The 25,061-nt window shown below is 45.7% G+C and overlaps 1 protein-coding gene and 1 long non-coding RNA gene across 3 annotated transcripts in view; one reads left to right on the forward strand and one right to left on the reverse strand.

Annotated features, from left to right (window-relative positions):
- LOC107312776 overlaps positions 1–4,562 on the reverse strand; it is a 52,552-nt gene extending 47,990 nt beyond the window's left edge. Inside the window, exon 1 of one of the 2 annotated variants that reach the window (XR_004306993.1) lies at positions 3,330–4,562. This is a non-coding gene — a long non-coding RNA (uncharacterized LOC107312776). The remainder of the gene's footprint in view (positions 1–3,329) is intronic. The other variant, XR_004306994.1, reaches the window with a different exon arrangement.
- Positions 4,563–5,001: 439 nt separating this feature from the next.
- On the forward strand, positions 5,002–24,440 carry IRS4 (insulin receptor substrate 4). The gene is made up of 2 exons (XM_015860483.2): positions 5,002–8,693; positions 22,083–24,440. Exons 1-2 carry the CDS (start codon positions 5,213–5,215, stop codon positions 22,085–22,087), a joined length of 3,486 nt encoding a protein of 1,161 aa, XP_015715969.1. The 5' UTR covers positions 5,002–5,212; the 3' UTR covers positions 22,088–24,440.
- The last annotated feature ends 621 nt before the right edge of the window (positions 24,441–25,061 follow it).

Consider the following 25,061-nt stretch of genomic DNA (forward strand, 5'->3'; position numbering starts at 1 on the left):
GATGGTGGAATTATGACAGCGGAGGCTGAACCTTTCCACCAATATCCCATTACACTTTGTTGCTGCATGACAGATGGCAGCAATGGAGCAGTCTGACACAACACCATTTGACATGGAAGTGAGGATGAAGCAAAGAGGTGGGATTGAATCCCCCCATGCAGGAAAAAAAAACGACACCCACTGCCATTCACTGACATTTATGGAGACCAAACAGCAGGTGTGAGCACAGTGAGGGGTGGGTGATACTTCTCAGCAGTTGTGGCAGTGGGGCACCTTCACTGGTGCAGATGCTTTGAGTGAGGTGTACAGGCTCTAGCTCATGGCTTGTAAAAATGCACAGCTAATGGTGGTGACTATGTTGGAAAATAGCGTTCTGTAGCTGAGATTATGTTCAATCAAATGGTGTTTTTGTGTTCTTCATACCTGCTGTAGTTTCCAGGGAAATAAATAGAAGGCATTACTTTTGGAGCAATGTGTATCAATACACCTCAGTTACACTGCTGAAATTCATCTTAAGAGTCATCAAAAAAGAAATTCAGTACACATGCTCCAAGACTTTCCTCTTCAAAAGCAATCACTTAGTCCTAAAATTCTGGTGCAGACCAGGCCTTTGCAATCCAGGCAGAGCAGTTCTGTTCTTTGCTCCACCTTTGCTCATAGTCCTTTCCTTGCAAGCACTATGAGATTACTTCTTTGTATAAGGCAGTCATTGGATTTCAGAAAGGTCATGTTTGTGAAGCAGAACATCATTTACTAAAGCCTGTGTCATTCCTTGTTCAGGAGCATGAAAAAAATATAGAAAGACACTTTACTAGCTTGCATGGACTACCACCTGTAGTGAGACAAGACTGCGCAAGAGAAGTGTGCAAAGCCACTATCACCCTTTCCTGAGACTGCATCAAAATGGCTTCATACAGTGAGGAGCACATGCATTCTCACTCTGCCTTTTCCACATACTGGATGTTGTAGTTTCTATGAATTATTCATTGTCTGAAGAAGACTAAACTCTAAGTTAACACTTATTCTGCAATGGAGATTGGCCATGTTGCTAAGAAAATAGTGAGGCTAAAGCATTTCATTGTGATAGCAGGTTCAGCATCTTTGGAAGTTAGCTATGCCACCCCTGTATGAGAATAGGAGGCACTTCTGAGCTGTCAGTCATAGATACTGCACAAGAAAAATACCAGCCCAAACTCCCCAACAGAAAGTTCAGACTCAGCTGAAGAACACAACAGGAGAGAGAAACAGCCTCCGCATGGAAAAGGGTTTACATGTCAGGATTCCTTAACTTAAATGACCTCTCCTATTCTAAGAAGTACTTTAATAAAGTTCAGGTGGTGCTCCACTACAAGATACCACAGTTCTATACTAAATCTGACCTTACTCCATGGTATTTATCAGAAAATACAATAAAACTGAATTAAAATCTAGCCCATTAACAACAGTGCATTCTTTCCTCTAATTCAGTTGTTCTTACGCAGTTAAAACAAATGCCCTTACATAGAGAAGAATGATAATTCAGACACAGTTAGGAGAGTTCACAGGAATTACTTTCAGAAAATTGTTTCTATGACTAGCACTAGATTAAAAACCCCACGTCTCACTGTGCAGATGAGATGTAGTTCTTTCCCTCTTGTATCAAGAAGAAAGGACAGTTTCTGTCAATCAGAAAATAAAGTAAGGAAGCTTAGTGGCGCAACATCAAACTGCATGAGGAAGAGTCAGTTCATTAAGTGTGGCTGTCATTAAAACAAGTACATACACACTCATTCCCGGAGACAGATATTGCTGTAGAAATTCAGATTCAGACCAATCTGACCTCCAGCAAACAAGTATTGATGCTCAGAGACTGAAGCTTTCCTCAGAAGACACAGATACATCAGACAAAAATGCACTTGAAAACTTGTATTTTCTACCTGTATCGCTACATAACTTCAATCTGGAGAAACACAAATTGCTGGCAACCTCATTTGTCAAAACAAACAAACAACAAATACTGAGAGGTAAATAGATCTTTAACCTAAGGATTATTACAATAATTGCAGAGATGGTATCATCCAGTATAATGATAAAACTTCTTATTTCTAAACTGCTTAGAGGGCATTTAATTAGACCTCCACTTTTTCTTTTCTAAAGTCTAAGAGTTAAAGACATGCTGTCTAACCTGATCACTGAACACTTCTCCTTTATTACAACAGTCCTATACACTTACTAGGTGGCACGATCTAGACCACGTTCTATTTCCAGTTACATACATGAATGTCTTACATTTCTGTTCCACTCTTATTTTTCCAAATAAGTGAAAACCAGTGAATAAACTCTGGTTGCTGAAGTATTTTCCCTGTCTTACTGAGCTGGACATTCAGCCCACAACTGTATTTCAAAGAAGGACACATCTATGTTTCTCTCACTCTACCAGTTGCACAATATTCCACATTATCTCAAAGCTCTCACCACTAAATAACCCAAACAGCAAATAGCAACTACCCATACATAGGAAAACAAGTAGGCAGAATAATCTTACTATTCATTCCTGATCCAGTGAGAAAGTGTTTTGCAAACTTGAGCATATGCATTTGAAAAACAGCATTCTGTGGTTCTTTTCACTGCATGGTGTCACTATCCCCAGTTATACAAAACAGTAAAGAAACAAAGAGTCTGAGCATTTTCTGTAGTCAATTATGTGATAGGATTAGATAGATGGTGAAAGGAATATAATGGAACGAGTAAACAACCAGACCTCCCTGACCAGAGAGGTGCTGAGCACCCACAGTTCCCTCTAGATTAAACTGGGCACCTCTCTAATACATTCACCTTAAGTCTTTGTACCTATAAATCTTAAGATCAAATCTAGACATTTTCATAACTCATAACAAACAGAGGTTTGGTACCATATTAAATACAGCAAGGAAATCTGAGTGCAGGACTTATGGCCTTGTGTAATTTATGCCTGGAAAATGAACAATTCGGGGACTCAATTCAGTGGATTCTACATATTTGTAGGGTTAAGGGAGCCCTCAGGTTGGCTCTTACAATGATCTTTACATAACTTTTGATATCACACACATCTTAGGTTCACAATCGCTAAAAGAGTTTATCTCCAAAATCACTCCATGAAGAAAGTGAGGAACTTTGGTCTCTATTTAGTAGCTGAAGAATTGAAGAAGGCAAACAAAGAGAATCATCTAGTCTAATACTACAATGTGATGGAAAGTACAACAATAGGAGGGTAGCAAGATGTTAAGCTACAGCAAATGAGGACAAGCCCAAAGGCAGCAGCCACAGACACAGAAACAATGAAAGAAAAATAAATAAATAAATTCGCTTACCTACAGAAGACTTCAGGTATGCAGATACCTCCACCAAGATACCTTTGCCTTCATTGCCAATCCTTAAATGAGGTCTGAGGAAGAATGGATCCTGTCTCCACCCCTTCTAATCACTCAGGTGCCTTGCATGGACCTGAGCTCCCCTGGTTGGCCCTGCCTTCCCACCAGTTGTTCAATCACTGCTTCAAGCTGTGACTATGTATTTCTCTGCACCCAAGGATTTAAGGCAGAAATCTTAGAAAGCTTGGAATTTCTGATCCATGCTGTAAGCAGAATCAGGAATTTTTGTTCTCTAGACATAGAGTAATATCCTTTCATTTTCTTATTTGACTGATATGGGGTGAGCAGGAAAGTTTCCCTGTTTACAGAATAACCCAACTATGATCTTGCTGGTGGTCAGCCCTTAAATGGGATCTACGAGAGGTAGAGTCAACCTCCACCCCTTCCTGTAGCTCAGATGAATTACCTTCACCTGTGCTCCCACAGCAGATTCATCACTTGCCTCTACAATTTCCTTTCCATTTTATGTCACGTGTGATACTGAACTAGAATTGTGTTTTCCTTCTATTATTAACCTTCTATTAAGGTTATTACTCTTGCAGGAAAGGTTAAGATGTGCCTAATACAGGCTGTTGATAAGCAGAAGTAACGAGCCACAAGTCTTGCAACATTGTGTGCAAAGCCATTCACCTTTCTATGTTGTAACTGGATTAATAACATTGTTCTTTGGAATCATGGGAGACACCCGCAGGAACTCCTCATGGGTCTCAACATTTCTGCAACAAATGACATAGGGCCCTCCTTGGGCTCAGCACAGAACAAGTACCGATCTCTCCATTACTTCCTATTACAGACATTACAGCTAATTACAGAAACTATAATGAAAACACACATTTCCCCACATCCAAGAGCTGGAATGCAAGAAAACACAGAGCAACTTATCCAACAACGTAACAAGTGTGTGGTGGGAGCCGGTGTCGGGCATCGCTTAGAGCTGTGTGCTCCGGAACGAGTCCGAGGGGGAGCAGACACCCACCCACCCTTGTTTACCCACACACACACACACACACACACACACAAACACAAACACACACACACTTCACTCCCCCCCTCACCCCACAACTCTCCGTCTCCGCCCCAATCAGCAGCAGCGTGGGGCGGGCACCTCTCAAGCGAGAGCTGTGGGGGAAGGCGGCGCCGCCACCCGCTCCGCTCGGCCCGAGGACGCGGCCGCTCATTGGTCGAGAGCCCTGTCCGTCTCCCCGAGCCCCGCCTTCCGTTTGACCCGCCCCCGTCCTCCCGTATCGGTGTGTGTGAGGCGCCCATTGGACGCCGTCCCTCCGCCCCGCCCACTCCCGTCAGCGCCGGCCCCGCCCCCTCCCCACGCACAGGAAACACCCCGCCACAACGCGGTCTGCCCGCAGGCCCCGCCGGCTCCCATTGGCCCGCGGCGCTGTCGCTCCGCCGAAGTCCCGCCTCCCCCGGATAGAGCGCGACGAAACCCTCCTCTAGACCTCCTCTGATTGGCCCGTTCTCCTGCTGCCGCCGCTCCCTATTGGCCGCCTGTCTGTCACTCATCCGCGCGGCGCGGCCGGCCCTGCGGCTCCGCCCTCCGAGGCCCCGCCCTCCTCTCTCCCGGCGCGCGCCCCCGCCCTCCGCGGTCACGTGATGTTTTTGCCGTGGTGCCGCCGAGGCCGCCCGTGTGAGTGCGAGTAGCCGGCAACGGCGGGAGGGAGCGGGCGGCGCGGCGGGCACATCGCCACGGAGCTGCGGCGCCGCACGGCTCCTGATGCGCGGCCCAAGGCGGGCGCTTCCCCGGTGAGGGCGGGTTCCCGCAGCCCGCCCCGTTTCCCCCCTTCTCCAGACCTTGCCTGGCCCCTAAGATGGCGAGCGGTATGAACGGCCCGGGCGGCGGCGGCGCGGCGGTGAGGGGCGGCGAGGAGGAGCCGGGCGCCCGGCACGCGGGAGGCGGAGCGGCGCCTCAACAGCGGGAACCCGGCACGGCGGGCGAAGGGGAGACGGCCAACGGGGACGGCGGGCGCTGCCCGTCCCCGCAGCCCCACCACCTGCTGCTGCTGCTGCGCCGCTCCCCCAGCGCCTCGCTCTGTCCGCCCACGGACGGCCCCGCGGGACGCGCCGCTCTGGGCCGCGGCGGGCAGCCCCCACCCGTGGGCCGCGCCGCGCCCCCGGTGTCGTCCTCCGGCGGCGACGACGTGAGGAAGTGCGGCTACCTGAGGAAACAGAAGCACGGGCACAAGCGGTACTTCGTGCTGCGGGACGAGAGCCCGCTGGCCCCCGCCCGGCTGGAGTACTACGACAGCGAGAAGAAGTTCAAGAGCAGCCTGCGGGCTGGGGGCGGCGGGGCCGCCCCTCTCTGCTGCCCGCCGCCCAAGCGGGTCATCCCGCTCTACCAGTGCTTCACCGTCAGCCGGCGCGCCGATGCCAAGCACAAGCACATCATCGCCTTGTACACCAAGGATGAGTACTTTGCTATGCTGGCGGAGAACGAGGCTGAGCAGGAGGCCTGGTACCAAGCCATCAGCGAGCTGATGAGCCAGAGCAAGAAGGGCTGTCTGGAACAGGAGGACCAGGCGGAGCAGCAGGTCGATGAGGACGATGAGCACTACGGGGCCTCCCTGAGGCCTGGCACTGCCTTCAAGGAGGTGTGGCAGGTTAACGTGAAGCCCAAAGGGCTGGGCCAGACGAAAAACCTCACCGGAGTGTATCGGCTGTGCCTCTCCAGCAAGGCTATCCACCTCGTTAAGCTTAACTCGGAGGTGCCCTCTGTCCAACTACAGCTGATGAATATTCGCCGCTGTGGGCACTCAGAGAACTTCTTCTTCATCGAAGTGGGCAGATCGGCCTCCATCGGGCCTGGAGAGCTCTGGATGCAAGTGGATGATTCTGTGGTGGCCCAGAATATGCACGAGACTTTTTTGGAGACCATGAAAGCGCTCAAGGCCTTTGCAGAGTTTAGACCCCGAAGCAAAAGCCAGTCTTCTGGTGGTGGCAGCGGTACCAATCCCATCTCCTTCATCACTACTAGGAGGCACCTGGGCAATCTGCCCCCCAGCCAGACAGGCTTGCAGAGAAGATCGAGAACTGAGAGTGTAGTTGGAGGGACGCCTCCTACCACCAAGAGCAGCAACTCCTACCGCTTCAGGACATCCAGTGAGGGAGAAGGAACCATGACTAGACCTTTTAGGTCGGTGACGGGGAGCCTGATCCACCTCAACACCGCAAGGATGAATTTGGGCCGGCAAGAAGGGAGTGGAAGGTACGTTAGAGCCGCATTCAGCTCATCATATCACACTAGGTCTGCTTCGCTGCCTGTGTCTCATTTTCCCTCCACTACAAGTCCCATCAGTGTTTCTTCCAGCAGTGGCCATGGCTCTGCTTCAGACATGTTGACCAGGCCTTCTAGCTCCTCTGTTTGTGGCTCTCCAAGCGATGGGGGATTTATCTCTTCTGATGAGTATGGCTCCAGCCCTGGAGATTTCAGGTACTTTAGGGTCCGGAGTAATACACCGGATTCCTTGGGAAACACACCACCTATCAGAGAGGAGAATTGTCTGAGTGAGTACATGTCCATGAGTAAGCAGCAAGCAGACGATAGCTCAAGAGATGATTATATGGAAGCTGAAAAGTGTTTCAGAAAAAGAACTTACTCTCTAACTAAACCAACTTCTGTAGCAGTGCAGCAGAAAACAACGCAAACTACAGCTTTGTTAGATGAAGATTCCATAGGAAATCATGGACGATTACTTTACTCTGAAACACCGAAATTGAAAGGTAACCATGAACTGGAGTACAATGACAGTAATCTTGATTCTATATGCAACCAAAGCAGGAGTAAAGCCAGGGATGATGGATACATGCCAATGATGCCGGGCGTTGCATCCTCTCTGTCGAGTAACAGCGATTATTTGCCAATGACTCCTAAAAGTATGTCTGTTCCGAAACAGATTAACAATTCATGGTCGCCATCTCAGGTTGACTCAAGAGGATATATGATGATGTTTCCAAAGGCAAGCTCTTCACCTGTACGGAGTCCTTTAACTGGATTTATTTCTAAAGGTAGTAACGAGAAGATTGTAAACAATGAATACATGGATATGTCACCTGGTAATTCAGCTCCAAAGCATCCCAGTGATTCGAATTATATACATACTAGTTCTGTTTCCAAAGGTTTCAGTTCGTATTTTTCTTTGCCTCGAAGTTTTAAGGCATTAACAGGACAAAATGGCGACCACAGTGAATATGTTCCAATGTCTTCACCTGGAAAACTCTTGTATGGTGGACCAGAAAATGTAAAAAGCACCAACAGCGAAGTTCTGTCTAATGGCATCTCTAAGTCACCGGTGGGAAAAGGTTCAGATGAAGGACTGGTGCAGAACAGGGCTACGCGGCCAACAAGGCTCCCCCTCGGTACAAGAGGGAGTAATACTATCCCAAGAATGTATGATCGCACAGTTCCAGCTGAGCCAGCGAGTCCTGGTGAATACATCAATATTGATTTTAATGAAAAGGCAAGTAATACACCGTATTCCTTATCTGCAGAAGGATCGCCATCGTCTCTGGGCTCAAGTAGTGACCACAGACAGTCCCCGCTTTCAGATTATATGAGTGTTGACTTGGATGTACAGTCACCAAAAGTAGCGAAGGAACTATCTAACTCTTTAACAGATATTTCAATTTATGCAAGTTCCAGTATTCCTAGAAACCAACAAAATCCTGACTATGCTAGGCTCTCCTTTGGTACTGCGTGTGTTAGCTCTGCAAGTAACAGGACTGATGATTACACGGAGATGACGTTCAACATGGCAGCAACGCCACCTCGGCCCTTTGCTGCCGAATCCGATGATGGTGTGAAGATGGATAGTCCTTCTTCCATAGTTAACAGACTGTGCATTGTTGATCGATATGCTGGTAGCAGTAGCTTTTCTGTTACTAGTGCTGAGCCCCCAGTGGGACCGAAAGTTATCCGAGCTGATCCTCAAGGCAGGAGGAGACACAGTTCTGAAACCTTCTCTTCTGCTGGGACTGTGACGACATCCTCCTCTTTCTTTACTGATAGTAGTAAAAGACACAGCTCTGCCTCATTTGATAATGTTTGGTTAAAACCAGATGAAAGCATTTCTGATGGTCAGGAAAGCAAAATGTCCAGGGATACCTCAACTGGATTTCAGAACGGCTTAAACTACATAGCTCTGAATTTATGCGATGATCCAATAAGCTGTGAGGCAAGTACTGGGACGCCGACTTGCCATCTCCAAAATGGTACTTCAAGTCTGGACAGTGGAGCGTACGTAAGCATAGACTTCACCAGGTCTGATGGGCTGAAGTGTAACGCTGCACGAAAAGGTTTGTAACTTTACAAGCACTTTCCTTTCACGCATGCTTAACTATAGGAATTAAATTGTAACCTAATACTATAATGTGGTCTTAAGAATGGGGTAAATGTTGCTATATAATCTGTAGTCCAGTACAGCTTGTCCTGTAGTAGTACAGTCACCTAACCATTGAACAAACACACCAGAGGACGTGGTCCTTGGCCTACAGGGTATAGGTTTATGTAACTCTTCTAGGCAATTAGAAGTGCTATCAAACTGCCATCTGCTCAGATTTTTTTTATAAAATGATTTTGCTAGTATAAACATCTATTGTTCTGTGTTGTGAATTCTTGTACTGAGATTATGATAGCTCTTCTTCAGTTTGTTTTCCTCTTCTTCCTTTCTTATACCTAGATAGCTCTTCCAACTGTTGTTTTGAAATTGAAATCAAGTATTTTGCCTCATGGATGAGGAGAGCTGCAAGGTGCTGAATTAGGTTTAGAAATCAAAAAGTGGGGCTTGGATTTGGTTATTGCAGTAAATGTGGGTGAAATGCGTATTTCGGAGCTTTGTGCATACAAATGGGCATGCATTTATTTATTTGAATCTTAGGTAAACAAGCTCACTTCTCTCTTTCTCCTGAAGGTTTGGTGTGCAGCTTTTGAGCTCTGCTCTCCATGGTGTCCTCTGCAGAAGCCATTCCTGGTTGCTGAGTGTGGTTGTGAGGGGCTCCCGCAGCTCCTGCCCATGCACTCGCTGTCAACTGTGCAATGTCTGGGGGCCTCTGCTGTGCAGAATCTGCCTGTTAGGTAGTAGCGTGGAGCACATGTGGTAGTTGCAGAACTGACTGAGGGGAGGAAGCTTTGGAGGGTCTGAAGCTTTGGAGAGCAGGCTGCTAGCTCTCAAGCAGTCAGCAAAGTCTCGCTGGACTTACAGTAAAATATTTTGAGGTATGTGTAGAAACATAGGGTGTATGTGATAGGGAGGGAGAATATAGGCAAGTGGAGAGGCTCCTATTCATATTCAGCTCTTTGCTGTTGTGGTGGGAGCAAATAATAACTGGCTGCTGGTGTTGTTATGTATGCCTCCTGGTCAAGCAGTAGTGTAAGATTGTATTTGGAAGCATAATATATCTTTTGATACTAGTGGCCCACACAGCTCCTTACAGTAATACACCTACCCAGGCAGAAAACCATGTGTTATAAGCGTTGTTTTCTTCTCTTTGCAAATGTGTGTGTAGTCAATAATTGATGACTGCTAAGAGGAAATATTTAATCGCTGTTGGACATTGATGTTTGTCTACTTGTCTGTCAATAGAGACAGCAGTAAATGGGCAGGCTGCTTCCGCTTTTTTTTTTTTTTTTTTTTTGTTACAGTCTTAAATAAAATGATACTTTTTTCCCCCCAGTTTTACTTTATAACTGTCTGAAGACAGAAGGTATCGTAGCAGCTTAAAATCGTGTAGCCCTTAATAGGGGAAGGTGTAAGCCTGACTCAGCTAGCATGCCATTCACAGTCTGGCAGCAGTGCTCGGGGCTGCTCAGAAATGTGTGGTTTGCCTCAGTGGTTTTTTTTCCCTGCTTTGTTTTGTTGGTTGGAATCAAATTTAGAAGACGTTGAAAGTTGCCAGTCCAAGAAGTGCTTTCTTCTAAAGTTAGGCTTTCAGCACTTCAAAGATTTTTCTAAGTCAAAGAGAAGCTGACTGCCATAGTGTTTGGTTTTTTTAGAAGCACCCCCAAAGACAGCAGAATTCGTGCTTGATCTTATTTCCCTCACGTAACTCAGATATGTATAATTAAGAGTTGGGGGAGGGAGGAAAAACGCAAAGGATTTCATTTTGTCAGGGCTGTAAATACTACATTTAAGAGCGTTTTTCAAGAGACTGGCTAGAAAATGTACTTACTTTAAATGTTTTGTTTACTGCAGCTACAGCAAAATATCCCCAGGCCTGTGCTTGGGTTTTTTTCCTTGTCTGTTACAAGTTGCAGGAGGAAGGAGCCTTGCTGTTGGTTTGTTTTGCCACCAGTCTGCTTTCTGGAAGTGAAACAGGCATTAAAATGAAGTGAAAGAAGCTGCATATAAACAAAAAAAAAAAAACCAACAAAATAATAAAAGCATGGATGCTGGCAGGAAATTAAGTGTGAGAATGGTAAGAGCTTAGGTTGCTGTTTTCCCACTAGGCCTAAAAAGAAAACAAATTTTTAACACTGCTTCAAAACAAGGCCTAAGAGTTTTCCACAATGGGAACATGAAATATTTGTGGTGTGCAGGAGGAGGGCAGGTGTTGGTGTGGGCACGTTTTCTTCCAGGTGGCTCATGGAGTGGGGAGCAGATTGCAGAGCAGCCTGAGCTAAAACACAGAGTTATGAGTTGGTGGGCTATGTCTGTTTCTTTGTAATGGCTTAAGACCATTGATTTTAAGGATATTGTTTTTCAGTTGCGTTTGAGCTGTAGCAAGCCTGATTTTAGAAGTCTGTATTCCCTAACCAGCCTACCAGTTTCTGATGTGATGAAGCTTTTATTTCAGTATCTAAAAAGAATGTCTAATCCAGGAAAAAAAATGTCCAAGTTCCATTTTGAATAGTGAAAATAAATCCTCATTCGTAAACCTCTTATATCCTGAAGAGGAGGTGCGCTGTACCTGTGTGTAATTGATAGTTTTAATACTTTTGGAGTCTTTTTGCAGAAGTGAGCGCTGTCTTCATTTCATTTCTGCATCCCAGTTTTCTAGTCTTTGCTTGAAAAATGGTCTGAGATGAAAGCAATACATTCTGAAGGAAAATATTTACTAGGTGCATTTACCTTTTACTTCCCTAGGAAGGAGCTCCCCATATTTATCAAACTTTATCATGCAGAGATCTTTAATCTCCCTGGGCTGCAGTTGTGCTGGAAGGAAAACACTTCCCAACTTCTGTTTGCTTTTCTTGTTTGCTCAAGTTAGATGTTGTGTACAGTGACTCAACTGCATTCTCTGAACTGCTGAGAGTGAAATGGAGAGAGAGATTTCCAATGCATCATTGCCCCCTCATTGTAATTCCCAAACTGCTTCTGGTTCGGGTTCACTGATGTGAATCAAACTGTGTTGTTTTTTTTCCCCCTCCTCCTCCATTCATGAAATGGAATGGATGGAGGAGGGGAAGGCATTAATTTGAACTGATAAACAAGAGCTGGCTCGCCATTCAACTTCTATTTTGGATTTAGTCAAAATTGAGGTCAGGTTTATGTCGGATACTATGATAAAAAGAAAATAAGGTTCTGATTTTGAGTGCTTGAAGTTTAAGGAGGTCATTAGCAAAACAGTTTCATCATGAGATTGTTACACAATATTGAAGCAAGCGGTTTGCTGTTTTGATTACGTGAATCTGAGTCATGAAATTTTGTGCTAGGAGTACGGAACACAAAAGCTACTTCAAACAGGGCTTAGCTAATGTATACCTTGTTGTTGGACCTTGTAGAAACTGGGGATGATAATGAGAATGGGGAGGTAATAAACTGCATAATGGGTCATGTATAATAAAAGTTTCTTCAGACGTAATTAGAAATACTAAAGCTACAAAGATACCCCGGACTCCAAAAAACAAAACAGGCTGTTCAGAGTAAATGCAGCACTCAGTTTAATACCAACCCACCTATTTTACACCTACTCTTTAATCTTACTTCTACCTGATATCCTAATGGCATGTTAAGGCATTAATTTCAGAAATACTCTAAAGTGCAGGATTATAATTTAAATGTTCCTCACCTTTTTAATCTCCTCCTGTGTGAGTTTGTTGTGCATGCTCTGGGGAGCCGGGAGGAGGGAAAATAACTACAGCTGTGAAGGAAAACTTTCATTCTAAATTGTCCGGATCCCTTATGGTACTTGTGTATTTCAAATGCAAAATGTTGAATATGATGAACAATGTGCACTTTGAGAAGTTCTGCAAGTTTTAGCTATTGCAAATATAGTAAATTACAGTTTACAGGATACCAGACAAATAACTGCCCCTTTGGATTTCAGAGCCGTGGTTTGTAGAAGTTTGCTTCAAACTGAGACTTGTTTGTATCAGCAGAACATTTGGGGCAGGGGACTGCTTAAAAATAACTTGAAGAACCCTTCTGAAATGCATCTGAATGCTGCCATGCAGCCAAAGTCCTGCGAGTAACATGGGGATAATAATTCTTTGAAGGAAAAAAACCCAAATTTGAAGTCTTGCTGTAACAGATGCTACTTTGTCTTGAGTGACTTACCGTAAAAATACAGGGTAACTTTTTCAAGTAGCATATGAGCTACTGAAGGCTGAACAGATTTTTGCCTTGCAGTGTGGGAGTGAGTTAATTATGACATATTTGACCAGGAATCAGCTGGGTTTTACTTGTGCTTGGTGAGAAAATCTGTGATGAGAATGTTCCCCTGCTGCTGAGAGCGAATGCGTGCAGTGAGTGTTGGAACGCTCCTGGAAATCAGCTTTCCTCACTGAGGCTGTAGTTGCAGCTGATGTTCATGTGTCTTTTTGGAAGTCTGACTTTGTGTGATTGTCCTGTAGGGTAAAGCACTGCTATGGGACACAGGAGTTCTGGGACGAGTCTGGTACTGGTGCAGACTGCCTTTTTGTTTTTTTTTTTCTTCAGTCTTTTAATGAAATTTGAAGTACGTTTTCTTGCCCCAGCCCTTCTCTCCTGTGTTGCCAGAGGTGTGGGTAGGTGGGGCTGTGGGACACTGTCTCTGGGGCTGGCTGTGGGGCACATTAGCAGGACGTTGAGCTGGGAGCTTTGCTGGCTCTGTGTGTGCCTTTCTTTATGAAAGGATCTTTAACAACTTTTCTTCGTATAGATGGCTGGGAAGGGAGGGTTTATGCCTTGAGGTTTTGGATGGTACAAGAAGAGGTTGTATTGCTGTGTTGTGATTGGTGTGTGCCCGTGTGCTCTGCTGGTGGGTCTGTGGTGCTCCCAGCACATGCTGAATAGTACCCAGTGTGCTGACTGAAGGAACAAAGTTGTTTTTTTCCTGCTCCAAAGCAGGAAACAAACTCTGCAGTGATTTTGTTTAACTGCTGTTGTGATCAAATGTGCCATTCTTCAATCCAAGGAAAGTGGAATGTTAAAACTGAAAGGCAGGTGAGAGAGGAAAGCCTCCTGTTTTCTGGGGGTGTTTATTATTGCTGTTTTATCCTGAAATCGTGGTGCTTGTATGACTCATCCGTCAGTGGTCTGTGAGGACCTGGCTGGAGATGAGCACCATGGCCCACCCTGTAAGTTGCTGTTTGGCTGTCTTTCACATTGAGCTTTGGCATATCGACAGCAATCCAGCAATTACGTCTTGCTGTTGCCTTATTAAAGCAGAACCTTACAGTTTAAAGCAATTAATAGGGCAAAAGGAAAAAGCGTGTTCTAGTTTTAATCAAGCCCCGTGTCTCTGTAAAGGTCACTGTGCTTAGAGGCAAGTTACCTGGGAGCCTTCATCACTTGGGATGCGTGACATTCTCGAGGGCAGGGGGAAGACAAAAGTAAATGAGCCTGACTCATCAAAGGCATCTTTGAGGTGTTGCTCGACATCACAGGAATATCTTATCTAAAAGATCTTGAACATATAAGTGTTTGGATTTCTGGAGATTTTCTTTGGGTGGGGCATTACCCCTGTAGCAGCAGTGTAATAGACTGCTTGGAAGGGTTTTCTGCACTGACAAATGTCATCTTGAGGGACAAAGGTTGATTAATTCAAAGCACTGTTTTTCTAGCCCTTTTGCTATATGCTCGAATGCTAACAGCCCAAATTGCTAGTGTGTATGTGTATAGGTGTGTGCTATGTGCCAGTGACTTGTGAGTTAAGTGTGAGGGCTAATCTTCCTTAATCTTCTGGGAAGAAAGGGCTTTTGAAAGAGATGGTTTGTGCTGAAATTAATACAGTTAAGATTTAGATGTAATTCCAAGGTGATGATACGATCCAATGTGACTGAAGAAAATTCAGAAATTTTTAATTAATCCTGAAAGATGAGTGGTGCTTGTTTTTATTGCATAATATGCATGCGTGTTTCATGAACTTACAAATATCACATTGAATTGTTGTTTGATTTGTACAGTATATAAGAAGAGTATTTTTTCTCTTGCTAGGACATGAGGGGCTCATAAATGTGCTAATCAATTGGGGAAAGTTTTCGCTTTTAAGAAAATAGGATTTTGCAGAATGGCAGAAGATATCAGCATGTTGGTTTGCTATTTCTGACAGTCATGGGAAATAATACCATAAGGAGTGCAAGAACTCTGGTAAAACTTGCTTCTAAATTTACAGGGGCGTTAATGAATAATACCCTCCTTTTGCAGGAGATGGTGCGAGTCTTTTCCATGCTTGTGCCAGGCTGGCTTGCCTTGTTGTTCACAGCTCTTACTGAACAGATGAATTTGCTGTAGGATTTTCTTGATACCTGGGTAGCTGCAGCCTGAAATTTGTTTTTGTGTGAGAGATGTTTGGATGTATTTGCCATCTATATTTAACTCTGTGGTGACTTTTTGGGTGGTGGTGCTGTTTTGTGTTGTTTGCTTTTAGAAATGCGTTTTTAAGTTGTAGGTTGCAGTGAACAGGGTAGTAGTTAGGAATGAGCTTAAAAACTGAACAGGCTTGATCTCGAGGTCATTCAGACAATACTCTGGGAATGAATCTGTTGCCCCCTACTCATATGTTCGCAGAAGCTGAGCGGGTAGGCAGGAGTGAGATCCCGTGTTCAGTGCCACCAGTATGAGTGTGTTAGTCCCCATCTTGAAGAGCCCACCCTTCAGAAGACGAAACTGGAGAGGTGGATGAAACTTAATGTGCTGGGGTGGAGAGCAAGATAATGATCGAGGTGGCTGCCATTGGTAGTGAAGATAAGCACCTCAAAGAGATAAAAGGTTGTCTGAGAAAGGTTGTGAGAGAGGAAGCTGGTGGAGGCATTTGGAAGGGCACGCACAAGGCAGGCAGTAATGGGAGGTAGAGCTATAAATACGGTGGTTGTAATGGTTTATATGACTTGAAGAGGCTGAGGTGAATGTCAGAATGTGGGCCAGGTTATTAATTTTGGTGAGAGGAATGTGGGCCAACACGTATCTCCGAGTTAGGTGCATGTCCTGGTGTTTACTTCTCCCTCTTAGATGTGGAATGTGATGTTTTTGTTGTTGTGTTGGTTTTGTAAGTTAGGTTTCCTGCAGCCCCGTGACTGATGGATTTGGTGCAGCAGGGATGTGGGGATGTGTGATGGAGCACAGAATCACCCTGCGTGGGGTCTCTATGGTTCACAGAACGTGCGTTCAGTTAGATGAATGTAGACCTGCATCTTATGATCTTCCTGAGACTTTGATCCAAAAGCAGACGGGGTGATGAAGCTGCTCTGGCATTACTGTTTCTTTTTGGTTTCTGTTGTAGGAGATCTTTAGGCGGAATCTCCAGATTGAGGCAATCTTCTAATGTTAGGGGCCTGGGGGTGGATTTACCTTCAGATGTATGACTGGCGTCAGTGCACTGGAAGTCCAACTTAAGGAGGTCTGAGTACATACATGATTAAAACTTGTCTGTGTGTAGGCACGGCGTAACTCTGACCTCTGGGAGCTCTGGAGCTGCCTCTGGGAGCTGAAGGCGCAATCCATGGTTGCTGTGTGCAGATTGAGAGGGCTTTGCCCCATGCATACAGTCCAATCCTCTTCCTCTCCTGCAAAAATGAGGGCTGTGAGTATTCTCATGTAGACTCAGTGACATGATAATTAGAAAATGGAAAAAATCAATGCATGCCTCTGCTTGGTGTGGTAGCAGGCAGGGGCTGTTGCAGAGCGCTCTGCAGGTACACGTGGGCTGAAGGCAGGGCTGAGGGCGGTTGTGGTCGCCTGGTATGTGGCCACGCAGCAAGTTTCTGCCTTTGACAATCACTTACAGCAACAGAGGCGAAAGAAGAAAAGTGCTGAATGCTTTCAAATGTCAATGACTAAAGGGGTTGGGAAGAGCAAAGGATGAATTAGAAGATGTGAAACTTCCTCGTAGAAAGGAAATATCATGAAAAGAGACTTGAAAGGTGTGGAGCTGTGCCATTAGTCATGAATGACAGTGTCCTTTGTGTCGGTGGGAATGGCTGTGACCGTTCAAAGCAGACCTGGCTGAGGAAGAGCAGGGCAGGATGATAGAGCACCTCCCCACGGGCGTGCTCTCAGCCTCTGATGCTTTTTCAGCTTGGGGGATTTCCTGAGCCTGATGCTGTGTGTCTGTTTCATAACCTGCTATGGGTCTTTACTCCAAGTACTTTTCCAGTCTCTCTGATGCTGTGTAATGCTGTGTATCCGTGGCAGCCTCTGGTCACCCAACGCACGCTGTACACAGACCTCTTTGCATCTATTTTGGACTTGTCTTCTTTTGGCAGCCCCATCATTTTGTATTGGAGGAGATAATTAGCTCTATCTTTCCCCTCCATGCCACTTAGTATTCGCATCCTCTTCTGCCATTCCCTCAGCCTGTGTGCTTTGGTGGCTTCCTTCATGCAGTGGGTACATGCACTGTATCTGTGCTCTTAAAATTTCCTGCTGCTTCCCCATGTCTCTGTACAGGCTGCTCTGTGGCTGTGCCTGGCAGGGAGGCTGCCTCTCACCTCCCAGCACTGCTCTGAACCTTCCATTTACTCCAGGTCCTTTCTGAACGAAGGAAGCAGACCTGTGCTGCTCTGTACCCACGTTCCACATGGCTGTGGTCTTTTCCTTGTTTCTCAGCATCTGCCTTGCAGGAAGAGCACAGGTGAAAAACGTTTCTCTCTGCTGATGTTTACAGGCTCTCCAACCTTTGTCACGAGAGCGGAGCAAACTGCAGCAGGTCGTACTGCCACAAGGCACACAAACAAGGTCTGTTTGGCTAAAATTGAGCTGTTTTCTGCCAGCTGGGAGGTCAGCCAGAGCGTGCTGCTACGGCTTTGGGCTTTTTTTCTTTTTGCAAAAGCAGAACTTTTTTCTTTCTTCTGCAACATGGAAGTCTGAAACGTGAAGCTTCTGTGGTTTTTACGTGGTCAGACGTTCATAGTGTCACCTTGCTGTACTGGAAAGGATACTTAGTTTTGAAAATAGAAGAAAAGCCAGCAGCTTATCGATCTGACTGCTTTGGTTTGACTTTGTGTTTCAGCCCTGCCAGAACAGCACGTGAGCTTCTTAATTCTAGGAATAGCGTTGGTGAAGGAGGGGAAACCAGGGAGTGTGCGTAACGCCTTCCTAGAAACTCCAGCACTGTTCATTGAAGCAGGAAAAGAAGCTGCTGCTGCAGGAGATAAGGCATTTCTGTGAAGTAAATAAAATGATCACTAAGCATGGGAGAGGTTTTTTTTTAAGCTGTGAGGTTGCCCAGCACTAAGTACTGAAACTGTGCTTGGAGCTGTAGATAAAGAGTGTTTATTTCTGGGGTTTAGAAGACAAAGTTACTCTCGCATCTTGGAGAGGAAGAGTAACCTAATTCACCGGGGTGTGCTGTTACTAATCGCTTTGTTTAAGTGGCTTATGCAATGAAAAAGAGATCATGTAACAGGTTTTTTTAACAAGTTACGTGTTTTTTTGCGCATGGGAAGGTCAGTCAAATCACGGGCACGATGTTGCCATTAGCTCAATTTGAACATCGTTACTTTGTTGCTAAATGAAGGAAGTATGTGAAATATGTGCTTAAGGGTATGGCTATGGCTGAGCGAACACCCAAATAAGGATGTTTCTGTGTGTCAGGGCCTTGATTGGGTTACCCAGGTAGTGAGTGCAGTGCTGCAGTGGGTGCTTGCCATGCTCCAGTCAGCGTGTCCATTCCTCTTATACGTGTTTGTCGAGCTGGCATCTAAGCGTGTGAGTTGAGAAGAAATCCTTTGCACAAAGAACACCGCTTGCTTCTAGCTGGGTCTAGAAGCAAGAGTTACACCATTAAGTTAAAACCCAAAGAAATGGGAAAGTGGCACAGGATAGTTAACTGTGGTTAACTAAGGTTCCAGGGTAACAGAATTCTCACTGATTTGGATGTGTTGCAGCAAATCCATTCCCCTCTCTGGGCTGTGCGATGCCCCATGTCGCATCCTGGGGATGCAGCATCCCATGGTGTGAGCACGGCGCTTCTGGACATGCATGTTGTGCCCCGAGGTGCTGCTGTGCCCGGTGCTGTGCTGAACAACAGGCACATTGTGTGCCCACTGTGTGGGGATGTGCACAGCTGTTCTCACCTGCACCAGTCTGCTGAATGCCGACTTCCCCTAACCTGAGCTTCAGGAAATGGAGAACTTCGGTGGTGTTCTTCAGAAGGCTTTAAATTGCCTTAGTCTTTGATGTGGAGATTTTAATCATTTAATTATCTTAAATTAATATCTTCTGTAAGCAAAGCTTTTATCCTTTTAGGAATCAGTTGCAGGATTATGTCAGTAAAAGCCCTTCCTGTAAAAACATACTATTTAGGGAGGATTTCTTGGAGGGAATCAGGACGTGTCTGCTCTGCTCCTAAAACCTCATGGTATGTTTTAAAGCGGTCTGACTTGTGTGACCTTAGTAATTCAGGTGCAGGAAATGAAGTGTGTATTGGATATATTCTCATCTGATACGCTTCCAAATAGAACACACAGGGTGCACAGTCTAAATAATTAAGACTGATCTAATCCTCTGCCTCCAGTTTCTATGAAACTATGGATTTCTTGTTCATAGAAAACACGCAGAGCTCTTTTTTGGCACACTAATTTGGAGCAAAATGTTTTTCTGGGCAGTGGCTCGCTGCCAGCCCAGTTCAAACATTCACCCTTGTAGTTTCTTTTCTGTCTTCTCCATCTTTTTCTTCTGATCTTGGGAAGATGACAGCTCTGTGTAGTTTCATAATCAAATCCCATCACAAATAGGTGGCTGTAAGTTGACTTGTGTACCATGGAGAAATCGGTTTCGTGTCCAAAGCTTTTGTCCTGCATTAGTGTTGTGGGGAGGTGAACCCCTGCAGATCTCAGTGCCTGAGCACTTCTATAGCCCTGGGATAGAAGCCGCCCCTTTTCCTAAGGAACTTCTTATGAGGAACCACGCAAGTGGAAATTCGCAGCCCTGCTCTGACAGGGCATGACAAACACGGGCCTTTACTCCTCAACACTGACCCTGCTTCAAAGCTCTGACTGATCACTGCTCCTGTGCTTGCACAGCTGGAGGTGCCTTCGTAGCAATGGAGCCACACATGGGGTCCTGTGGGCAGCTGGGCTCCTGCTGGTAGCAGCTGTAGCCCTGAGAGCTGTGGGGCGTCCTGGGGGTGCCATGGGAAGCTGCTGCTGTTGGCCATGGTGCAGCTCCACAGCTCAGAAGTAGCTGCCAGGGCTGCAGCTGCAGGGACTGCCCCGGTGCTGCAGGGACCCCTCTGCTCATGGGCTTGGCTCTGTGGGAGGGGTGCGGGGTCGCTTCTGTGTCCTGAGGGGGTGTGGGTGAGGGGGGCCATTCTGTACAGCTGTACTTCCTATAGCTGTAAGTAAATGCTGAGGCTTTTGTCTTGCCAGAGAAGAGGTGATGAGCAGCAGCCAGCTGTGCTGCTCCAGCTGCAGTGCTCATTTCCAGCAGTGAGGAGCTCAGAGCAGTGCTAACAGCAGCAGCTGTGGTCAGAGGCACTTGAGGTGTTGTGAGGCTGCTGTCAGCTGTAGGTGATATCACCTGGGGCTTCCTTCTGTTTGTTTACAGCTCCCACAACTTTGTTTTAGCTTAAAAACTGAGGGGAAACGTGAACATTTGTTTATATAATCGTGGGAGAGGGGAAAGACCTCATGTACTGCCTGGCAAAGGGCTGGGAGTGCTGTGCGGCCCTGCCTGGGAGCACTCAGAGCTGTGACAGCTCAGCTGAGGGCCGTTCTGGTTCCCTACAAACTGATGTGTCAGCTGGGGCTGTGCTTTGCTCACCTCTTTGCAGCATTAGTTACACTGTGCCTGAGCTGAGCTTGTTCCAAGCACCACAGTTAGGAGTGCAGCAGGTTCCCCTGCTCTTAGGCTTTTCCTTCTTCCCCCCACCTCAAGCATCTGCAATGAGATTTGGCAGTTTACAGACGTTTCTACAAACTCAGAGGTATTTACAAACAGGAGTCCTGCCACGTGGGATGATCCTGCTCCCAGCGCTGGGGCTGTGCCGGTGGAGCTCAGAACAACTCGTTGTGCAGCTTCCAGGTGCGCGTTGTGAGGTGTGGAGGAAAATGCACCGACCAAAGCACAGACGGTTTTTGAAGTTCCTTTCATGTCAGGTGTGGAGCAGGGAAGGGGCGGGGGGTGCTGGTAGATGTTAATTTGTCCTGAATGTGGCTTTAATGCAGAAGCCTGTTCCGATGGCTCACTGGTGTGCAGCGTAGAGGTGTGATTGGCTTCAGGCTGAGGTGTGTGTTTCCGTCCTTTGGTCCCACAACAAAATACGTATTGAAGGGGAAAAAGCATTTCAGAAACAACAGCTTCACTCGGCCTTTGTGAAGGCAGAGCCGCTGCTTACACACTGTGCCTCGTGTGACCAGGAATGGCCTTTTGTAGCGATCTTAGGATGTCTGTGCAATAATAGGAGTGGAGGCTTCTGAGGCAGCGCCTGGGGCAGCCCCTGTGCTGCTGGCTGCTCCCTTCTGAAGAGGCAGCGTTCTTTGTGGGACTGTGAAATCTGAGCTCCTGTACCTTAGGGTGGAGTCGGTGTGTTTAACATGTGCGTTCTTCATGCGATGGGATATGTAAGTAAACATACAGGTTTGCATTAGTATACGTAACATTTGCTTGTGCTCCAGCCGTCACATTTTCTTCAGCATAAACCTGGGGCAGAGATAATTCGGTACTGAACTTTCTCTAGCAAAACACCAAGACCCAACTGCCGTCCTTATGGCCCCACAGAAAGCACAGCCCCTGTTGGGCTGCAGCCCACGTGCTTTGTGAGCATAAACACACACTGGGAAGGGCAGTGCTAGAGATGTAAGTGGTCCAGAAGGATGTACAGCTCAGGGAAGTGCTGTGCTTAGATAAGCAAAGGGTAAAAATAACAGAAGTGATGGAAGGGGACAATCTGTCATGACCGTAATGCTGTGGGTTGGCTGACAGTGGCGTTCCAGAGTAAAAATGTGTGTTCGTGCAGCTGTGCTGGGAGCGGGAAGGGTTTGCAGTGAGCTGAGCCGTGGCTCCCTGTCTATTCCAGTTGTGCTCTCCCCACCAGGTGTTTGCCTCCCTCCTTTGGGCTTTCCCATCCCAGGAGCCTGTGCAGTCACCTTGGCACACTCGTGTGTAATTGCAGAGCTGGTGCTGTGCTCTGGGCCATCCTCCCTCCTGTTCCACCTCTGTCCTGTCGCCCAGACGCGCCTTCCTGCTGTACTCGAGGGTTTTTCCCTTTCCTCTTACTGAGCACTCTGGATGAGAGCTTCGTGCTTTCTCCTCGCTAGCAAACACATATTTCCCATGTAACTTGCATTTAAAATGTCACCAGTTTTATTTTCTTCTTCCTTTGCAGACTGACTGCATTGCCATGGAAACCATTGTTGGAAGAGAAGACTTTTCTGCTGGAAACTCCAGAAACTGTGTGGTGCTTTTGGAAGCCAAGCTCAGCTCCAGCCGGCTACTTTCATTTCCACCAGCACGGACACGGACACATCCTTCCAATTAATTTTGTCATAGACATCAGCTCTCTACAGTTGAATTAATTTGAATTGAGATTTTTCATAGCTGCGCTTTGGTGATGGAAATTGGTCTTTCCTGTCATGTCTATCTGGGAGGCAGCACGAGTGCTAATGGGAGCTCCTTTACACGCCCTTCTCTTCCTCCTGCCTCTCCCATTAATTTGTTTTTATTTATATTCTGAGACATCAAAGCTGGTTTCCGATGTCTGCTTACCGTGGGTTTTGCTTCTCTGGTACGTTAACAAGTGATTAGCTTAAAACATGTGGTTAGAGGTATTGGGGCAGTTAGGAGCTTTCTTCAGGTGGGTGGAAGGAGGGAGGGAGAGATTGAGGGGAGAACCTGTGGGGCTGAACCAGTCTGGAAATGAGAACTCTTCTGCCTTTTGTTTTGTTTTGCTTTCATGGTACGAGAGAGACTTCTTGATCATAGGCTTAGAGTACTTTAAATCAAACGTCTGTCACGGCTTAAGCTGACTTTTCTTTTTTTTTTTTGCTCAGAATTTTGGTATGTACAAAGTAGGATTAATGGGCTGGTTGTCTTGTAGGTTGTTTTTGTTCTTACCCTCGCGATACTTGTTTATAAACATGAATTGTGTAAAAATGAGGTTTTTGTTCATGCATTCAAATGGAGGAGTGCAGAGTCACATCCAGCATTTGTGACTTCTGTGTTACATTTGTCAGCTGTAGCTTCTTAAAGAGAAACCACCCTAATTGATCTTACTTTCAGCCAAGGTCCCGTCTTTAATCTGGGACCGCTTTTGTTCTTTCTTTGTGGCATAATGGGAAGCAGTCAAATACTGGCTCTTCAGTTGTCCTTATCCCAGTAATAAAAGTGCAAACAATGATTATTTGGCATTTTAAAAAATAAATTGCAGAAAAATCAGGGCTTAAGTGCTTCACTCTTGTACTGATATATATATATTTTTGGTTGAAATGAGTTTAGGCTTTTAACACTGCTATAAACGTCAAGAGCATGAAACTAGTTGTCAGTACATGCCATGTGTAATGAAAGGCACTGACGATTGGAAAAGGGTTTAGAAGTGGTACATAAATCCTCATGCTGTACTGCACCACACAGCTGTACTCCTCCACATTGTATATTGTACAACCGACCAGTTGGGCTGCCTCGCTCTAACAAATACAACCTGCACAGCACCGGTACAGTTTGTAGAACCAACCCGGTGCCGTCCCTTTTGCTCAGTGGTGTGTACCCAGATCTGTTTTTGGGTAGGACTAAAATGTCCGTGTCAGGTTTTAATGATGACTTTGTGGGATGCGTGGTACCCATCAGTTGACGCAATGTCTGGCAATGGGAAGATCTGTTGTACAGGGTTTAAAAGCACAGAGCTGGTTGCCATTCTGGAAGAGAAGTTCAAGTTGGTACGGATATTTGTTGCTGCTAAACATACACTAATGAAAAATATGACCACTTTTCTAGACCATGATACTGTCTTGCCATATAGCTTTTGTTTGGTCTCGTAAATGATTAATGCAATACGTAGACAGCTTTTTATAAAGCTTTACATCTTTAAGAGATCGCAGTTGGGATGAAGGTAGTTCTGAACCTTTAACGTGAAAGGAAGAGGTTGTTTTGAGGAAAAACGTGCATACCTATTTCATATTGGATCCCTGAGGCTGCCATTGTACAATATACAGCACTGATTTAATAAATGCTGAATAAATAATTAAATGGGTAACCTCAACTAGAGTGGTACAAATACTAACAGGTACGGCATAAAAATATGCAATCTTTTTTGAATCTCTTAGTTTACAGCAACTAATTTATTCAGTATTGTGCTGGAAGAACATTTTCAGAATATGTCAAACATATCACTATATATACTACCTTCCAGCTACCCGTTTATGCTGCTGTATAGTACAAAATACCAATGATGGAACAATGTTTGTCCTGTAAATTTAATTTGATACTGGACAGTTATCGTCTGTACAAACTAAAACGCATATGGTTGAAACTGTTCATTATATTTGCTATTTCTGCTTCACAGATCTGTTTTAAAGTTGAGCTGATTGATCTGGCTTTGTCTTCCATTGTAAATATTGTTACGTTGTTTTCTTTGTAAAACACATCGCATCTGCGGTTCTGGGAGACTGGCTTGAAGCTCTGTATAGTGTTTATATTTATCTGACTTGGCTTTCCATAGAGCTACTTGCAGTAAATACGTGTTCATGTAGCTCCGTGTCTGGGTTTTATTTTTAAATGATCTTTTGTTTTCTTCTGTCGAAACTGCATTTCCTGCTGCTGCTTTCCTTACAGAGCACAGCGTCGCTCTTCCTCCTTGAAGATCTGAAGGAGCTTCTAGTGTATTTCAGGGGAGCAATCCTCAGCCTTTCCCATTTGCTCTGCCACTCACTTAGTGTAACAGTTATCCTATGGCAGAACAGCGAGGAGCTTTCCCTGTCACAGAGTTTAGTGCTGGTAAACAGCGGAGCTTCTGAATGGTGTGTTTGGGGGAGGGGGGGGAAGAGGGGCATGATGTGTCCTCCTTGAAATGCAGAGTAATGTGCCAGTTTAGAGCTTTGTTAGGACTGGGCATGGAGGATCCATTATCTGCATGTAGTAGTCCTGGAAGGAACTTTCAGTGGAGCATCAGGTAGGTGGCTCAGACCTTAGGGTTAAAGGTCCCTAAGGTTTGGCTTTGAGATGTGTTTAGGTTCCAGTATGTAAAAACAAAACCTACGTAGATGTCTCACTTTTCAGGCAATAGACCCACTTGTAGAAACAACTGAGTTTCAGCAGGGAACACCAGCAAACTGTAGCACCAGTGATGTGTTAATTCTGCATAGAAATAACT

This window comes from Coturnix japonica, chromosome 4 (assembly GCF_001577835.2).
Source record: "Coturnix japonica isolate 7356 chromosome 4, Coturnix japonica 2.1, whole genome shotgun sequence".
Lineage (NCBI taxonomy): Eukaryota > Metazoa > Chordata > Aves > Galliformes > Phasianidae > Coturnix > Coturnix japonica.

Excerpts from the sequence above, each read along its gene's own strand:
- IRS4 (XM_015860483.2), top strand. The coding sequence starts at position 5,213 with ATGGCGAGCGGTATGAACGGCCCGGGCGGCGGCGGCGCGGCGGTGAGG.